Source organism: Colletes latitarsis, chromosome 1 (genome assembly GCF_051014445.1).
Source record: "Colletes latitarsis isolate SP2378_abdomen chromosome 1, iyColLati1, whole genome shotgun sequence".
NCBI classification, from domain to species: Eukaryota; Metazoa; Arthropoda; class Insecta; order Hymenoptera; family Colletidae; genus Colletes; species Colletes latitarsis.
The window spans coordinates 53,893,085-53,900,015 of NC_135134.1; the positions used below are offsets into that span (position 1 = coordinate 53,893,085).

A 6,931-nucleotide genomic window follows, 5' to 3' on the forward strand; every position below is an offset into this window, starting at 1 on the left:
TTAAAATATGAACTTTTAAAATTGAAGAATCTAGTATAGTTTGTCGTGAAATAATTCGTTACCTTCAACGCTAGATGGCGCTTATTTCTCGACCTCAAACCCTCTGGTGCTGAAACGCCCAAGTTTGTCGAGAATAAGTATTCCACGACAAACTAGGGCGTTTTAGCACCAGAGGGTATGAGGTCGAGAAATAAGCGCCATCTAGCGTTGAAGGTAACGAACTATTCCACGACAAACTTGGGCGTTTTAGCACCAGGGGGTTTGAGGTCGAAAAATAAGCGCCATCTATCGTTGAAAATAACGAACTATTCCACGACACATGGTGGCTTTCTCGACAACGTACGCATGATCTGACATAGTTGAGTAGTGCACCCGGTGCTCAATCTGGCATCTCTGCGTCCACTTTGTGCAGCTTTGGAGAATCGTGGAAGAAGATGGGTGTCAGTTTGTCTTTTTCTTCCTCAGGTCTGTGGTAAAATTTACACGCGGTGTACACGCTTGTGAAATTTGAGGTTATAGAGAAAGAAATTTTAATTTTAAAATGGTCCGCAAGAAAATAGATAATCGTGTGCGTGTTTTAATCGAGAATGGTGTAACTACGGGACACCGGACAATGTTTATCGTTATCGGTGATAAAGCAAGGGACCAGGTAAGCAGAAATCGTTGTAAATGTATTTGCATTCTAGTCACAATTAGATCGGATATTTAATTATGTTGTTCTTTAATAATACTGTTCTTAGGTTGTTCTGCTACATCATATGTTGTCAAAATCCGTGGTAAAGGCTAGACCTTCTGTACTTTGGTGTTACAAGAAAGAATTGGGGTTTAGCAGTCACAGAAAGAAAAGAATGAAGTCCTTGCAAAAGAAAGTGAAGTCTGGAAAGTTAGACGTTAACGAGGACGATCCATTTGAATTATTTGTTGTATCTACTAATATACGTTATTGTTATTATCATGAAACACATAAAATATTGGGAAATACATATGGCATGTGTGTCTTACAAGTAAAGTTTTAGACGTGTCTATTTTTTTTTTTACATTTCATTCTAAAATAATCATTGTGACAAAGAACCAACTTTTGTAGGATTTTGAAGCCATTACACCAAATTTATTGGCACGTACTATTGAAACTGTTGAGGGAGGGGGAATTGTTATATTTCTTTTACAATCTGTGAACTCGCTAAAACAATTATATACAATGAATATGGATGTTCATCAAAGATTCCGTACAGAAGCCCATCAAGTATAACATAAATTTTTATTTGATTAATTTAAATGTAGTTTTATAATATTAGTTTCCCAAATTTTTTTTTGTAGGCGGTAGTTGGTCGTTTCAATGAAAGATTTTTATTGTCTCTTGCTTCTTGTAAAAGATGTTTAGTTGTTGACGATCAATTAAATATATTGCCATTATCATCACATAATTTAAAAATTGAAACTGTGCAAAAATCATTATCTTCCGAAGAGCAAACCGAATTAGATACTTTGAAAGAAAGTTTACAAGACACCCAACCTATTTCTTCTCTTATTAATTGTTGCAAGACAGTCGATCAGGTTTGTTATATGGTATACAGAAGACTATCACTGCAGTTATTATGCTGCTAAACTTTTACGTTTAGTATAAGGTATAATTAAAGTATAATTTTTAGGCAAAAGCACTTCTAAAATTTATTGAATGTATATCTGAGAAAACATTACGATCTACCGTTTCTTTAACTGCTGCTAGAGGACGCGGAAAATCTGCAGCTTTGGGGTTAGCTATTGCCGGTGCTGTAACATTTGGTTATTCAAATATTTATATTTCAAGCCCAAGTCCAGAAAATTTGAATACTCTGTTTGAATTCGTTTTCAAAGGTAAATTATATACCGTATAATTAATCAAATATATCGCGATATTATTAATTTGTTACATTGTTACATTATTTTTAGGTTTTGATGCACTAGGGTATCAAGAACACCTTGATTATGGACTAGTGCAATCTATAAATCCTGAATTTAATAAAGCTACTGTACGCGTAAATGTTTTTCGCGATCACAGACAAACAATTCAGGTATACCTTTAATCTTCATTGAAGTATCTGCATACAAGTATTAATACAAAGAAAATAATTTTTTTTAGTACATTCATCCTACCGATGCACATAAATTAAATCAAGCTGAACTACTTGTAATCGATGAGGCTGCTGCAATACCTCTTCCTTATGTAAAAGCTATGCTTGGTCCTTATTTAATATTTCTTGCATCGACTATCAATGGGTAAAAGTAACATTTTGTATTTCAATAATTTTCCTTAATTAACATTTCTATATTTACATTGTTTATATTTAATTTTTAATAGATACGAAGGAACAGGTAGATCGTTATCGTTAAAGCTATTACAACAATTAAAAAGTCAAACTGTTGGTTCAAATAGTCATGAAAAACATGATAAACAACAAACCGAAAAAACTATCATTGGAAGGCAGTTACATGAACTTACTCTCGACGAATCTATTCGATATAAGCCAGGAGATTCTGTTGAACAATGGTTATGCGATTTATTATGCTTAAATGCTACAAATATGCTTTTGTTAACTGGATGCCCACCCCCTGATATGTGTCAATTATATTATATAAACAGGTACGAAATTCGTTCATATCAAATATGAATAAATATTTTTTTAATATTTTATTTTGTATTGCTATTTCATATTTGTTTTCTTTTTAGAGATACGTTGTTCTCTTACCATAAAGCATCTGAATTGTTTTTACAAAGACTAGTGGCACTTTATGTCGCTTCACATTACAAGGTAAATATCCGTGGTATGTTTCTGTATAACTTGAAGAGTATTAAAATTCAAAAATATTTTAGAATAGTCCAAATGATTTACAAATGATGTCTGATGCACCCGCACACCATCTGTTTTGTCTTCTGGGACCAGTAGATTCAAATAAAAAAACATTGCCTGAAATATTAGTAGTCATTCAAGTAAGTATATACGATATAGCAATAAGTGTAAATATATATGTAAATTTAAATAATTTCAGTGCCCTGCAGTTCTAATATTTATATAATATATAGATTTGTTTAGAAGGTGAAATCAGTAAAAACACTATAAATGATGGACTTGTGCGAGGACGTAGAGCAGCCGGTGATCTCATACCATGGACTATTGCACAACAATATCAAGATCAAGACTTTCCTACATTAGCAGGAGCACGTATCGTTCGTATCGCAACGCATCCTGATTACCAAGGAGTAAATATACTTTATTCTTAATGTTAAAAAATGTTCGTAAACAATAAAAACTAAATGTTAGGATACTTGATAAACATTTATTGTAGATGGGATATGGCAGTCGAGCATTAAAATTACTGAAACAATACTATGAAATGAAAATGCTTAACATCAGTGAAGCACCACTAGAAGCGCCCGTGACGGAAATATCACAAGTTCAAGATGAAGAAGTTAATCTGTTGGAAGAAAGAATTGGTAATACAATTATTATGTTACCAAATGTAAATGCACGTAAAAAGATCTTTCGGGACGGAATCGGTTGTGGTCATATAATTTTGTCATAGAATATGGTTTTTACAGAACCTCGAGCCACTCTACCACCATTACTTCTAAAACTAACTGAAAGACGCCCAGAAAGTTTGGATTATTTAGGCGTATCTTACGGCATTACTGAATCGCTTTTAAAATTTTGGAAACGAGCTAATTTCTTGCCTGTATATTTAAGGTCGGTATTATTATTATTTCTGTAAATTGAACGAAAATTAGTATTTTTCTCATTTCATTTTAGACAAACCGCAAACGATATAACTGGTGAACACTCGTGTATAATGTTGTGTAAAATAAATTCTGAACAACAGCATGATGCTAGGTGGCTTCAATCATATTGGATCGATTTTCGGCGACGATTTATAGCTTTACTTTCCTTCCCGTTTAATGCATATTCATCTTCATTGGCTTTGAGCATATTAATCAACAAAGCAATTACACCAGAGATTACTAGTTAATATATTTTTTATGATTTTTTCTATAATATGTGAGATTAAAGTGTTCTCATTGTTATAATTGTTTTTCTTCTTTAGCATTGACGAAGGATGTATTGGATGTATATTTTACATCCTATGATCTGAAACGTTTAGCTATGTATAGTAACAATATGGTAGATTATCATTTAATAATGGATCTGTTGCCGCCGTTGGCGCGTTTGTATTTCTTAAATATGATGGGCGATGCTCATTTATCACCAGTACAATCGGTAATAATTTTTACATTTACAACAGAAATCAATAATTTTTAAATATATGTATTCGAAAAATAATGTTTTTAATTTCAGGCCATTTTATTAGGATTAGGCCTACAACACAAAACTGTTGATAAATTAGCAGAGGAATTAAATTTACCGTCATCGCAATTACTTGGTTTATTCAATCGTATTATACGAAAATTTATGCAATATCTCAACAGAATTGCAGAGAACTATATTGAAACTACTATGATGAAAAAAGATTCGAATAATGAGAATATTCAACTCAATCCTATAAATGGACAAAGTTTGCATGATGAATTAGAAACTGCAGCTAAGGTTCAGTAATTTTTTTCTTATATAAGATTTGCAATATCTGTAATCAAGCAAACTATACTACAAATATAAATTTTTCTTTTCAGGATTTAAAGGTTAAACAGAAAGCTGAATTAGAGAAACTAAAGAAGGAAAACTTGGAGCAATATGCTATTAAAGGCTCAGAAGCTGACTGGAACGATGCACTATCCGGGAAAAAAAACAAAAGTCTCATATCTGTAAAAAGTAGCGAGAAAAAAATATCGGAAGATGATCGTGTTTTAGAACCTCAAACAAAGCACTCGAAAAAAAGAAAAAGACATTCTTCTAAAACCTGACAGATGTTAAATATTTTTAGAGATTCCTATTAAAATAAACGAATGAAATTATCTCACTGAATTTTTCGCGTATAATTTCCTTTTCCGTTTCTTCCCAGTTTCCTTCTTCGTTTCCTTTTCCTTGGTGGATGATCTCCAAATTCCTTTTTGCAATTAGAACGTATTAAAAATATCAGAAACACTGTTCACAACGCACTAAAAGTAATTTCTTTTTGCACAAGATTATTCCAACACATTTGTGGTATATCTTTTTAGATAGTGAGTTTTTTATTCTCAACTTCCTCGAGACGATCCGAAATGTATCCTGACTCACTTCGGGCAGCTTCGAAGAATCGAGAAAGACGGATAGTGTCAGTTTGTCTTTCTCGACTCTCCAAGAGACAGTAACAGTAACAGTATACAGTAAAAGTTGAATTTAACCAATTACATTTAACATATGTCATTTTCAGTCATAACATAAAAATTTTAAACACTACGTACATCTAATGGAAGTTTTCTATTCACAGAAATTACAAAATTTTGTGTTTAACTATGATGGAAAGCCCGCTTCATTCACATTGATAAATTGTGAACGATTTTCGGACAGAGATGTTAGAAAGGCACCGAAGGTGCTCTCTCACACTATGTCAGATCACGCGTACGTGAGCTCGTGGAGTTTCGGAAACCCGACAAAGGCAAAATGGCGCATGCCCTCTTTCTCGATTCATCGAAGCTGCCCAAAGTAAGTTAGGACTGTCTCGTGAGAGTCGAGAGAGAAATGCTCACACTTCCCTTCTCGCTCTTGAACAACTAATATCCGACCTCTCGTCAACAGGTCTCCACTGGCCTCTGCTGACCGCTGCTGACCACTCCTGGAATTTCTGACAACGTATAACGATTACTACTGCCGTCTACCAGCCTCCGCTGGCCTCTGCTGACCGCTGCTGACCACTCCTGTTACTTCTGACAATGCATAACGATTACTGCTGACTTCTGCCAGCCTCCGCTAGCCTCTGCTGACCGCTGCTGACCACTCCTGACACTTCTAACAACGTATACCGATTACGACTGGCTACTGTCAACCTCTCTCAGCCTCTGCTGGCCATTACTGACCAACGCGTATATATCTGGCAACGTATAACGATTACTACTAACTTCTGCCAGCCTCCGCTGACCTCTGCTGACCGCTGCTGACCACTCCTGTTACTTCTGGCAACGTACAACGATTACTACTGGCTACTGCCAGCCTCTGCTGACCTCTGCCAGCATCTCCCGACCTAAGCTGGCCTCTGCCAACATCTCCCGATGTCAGCTGACCATCGCTGACCACTGCTGACCGTTGCTGACAACGTGTGACATGATATAATATAATATAATATGTTTATATGTATTAAAGTTTTGTATAATGTAAATTTATATCAATAAATGATATAATTTAAAAGATTTCTATCTGTTCTCATCATTTTTTACCGTTCTTTCCCTCTCCAAATCATTCCCTTAGTTATAAGACTCGATCGACACTCCGTATCTTTAAAAATTTTCTAAGTTCTTCGGAAAGATTTCAAATCTCCCGCCGCCAGAAAATTTCTGGGAATTCCTGGAAATGACGTCATTTCTAGGAATTCCTGAAATTTCTCGGAATCCCTGAAACAGATCGGAAATCCCTGAAACTTTACGGGAGCCCTGAAATTTCTCGGAAACCCTGAAAATTCTTGGAATCCCTGAAATTTCTCGGAATCCCTGAAATTTCTCGGAAGTTTCAGGCAGCAGCTGCGGCCTGAATTTTTCGGCAAAAATTTTAAAGAGCCCCCCCTGAAATCTTTCCCGGGCACTTCGACATTTCCTCTGGAAGCCCCCGGCGGCTTTCATCTCTCCTGCCAGCCGTCAACCGCCAGTGCCTCTCTCGTGTTAGCTGTGGGACTTTGAAATTTTTCCTCCAAGTGTTTGTTGTCCTCCTGTCAGCCGTGGGACTTTGAAATTTTTCTGGAAGATCGTCGCTGGGGCGCGCCTTCTCCGCTCTCCCGTCCATTGTTGTTGTCTCCTGCCGGCTGTGGAACTTAG

At 35.7% G+C, this 6,931-nt stretch overlaps 1 protein-coding gene across 1 annotated transcript; it reads left to right on the forward strand.

The window, feature by feature from the left end:
- Positions 1-317: 317 nt before the first annotated feature.
- On the forward strand, positions 318-4,952 carry L(1)g0020 (RNA cytidine acetyltransferase l(1)G0020). The gene is made up of 17 exons (XM_076764546.1): positions 318-649; positions 741-1,004; positions 1,085-1,243; positions 1,318-1,554; positions 1,650-1,854; positions 1,930-2,051; positions 2,120-2,256; positions 2,339-2,620; positions 2,708-2,789; positions 2,852-2,968; positions 3,062-3,238; positions 3,325-3,472; positions 3,578-3,722; positions 3,786-3,997; positions 4,078-4,250; positions 4,329-4,577; positions 4,661-4,952. Exons 1-17 carry the CDS (start codon positions 542-544, stop codon positions 4,889-4,891), a joined length of 3,048 nt encoding a protein of 1,015 aa, XP_076620661.1. The 5' UTR covers positions 318-541; the 3' UTR covers positions 4,892-4,952.
- Positions 4,953-6,931: the final 1,979 nt, after the last annotated feature.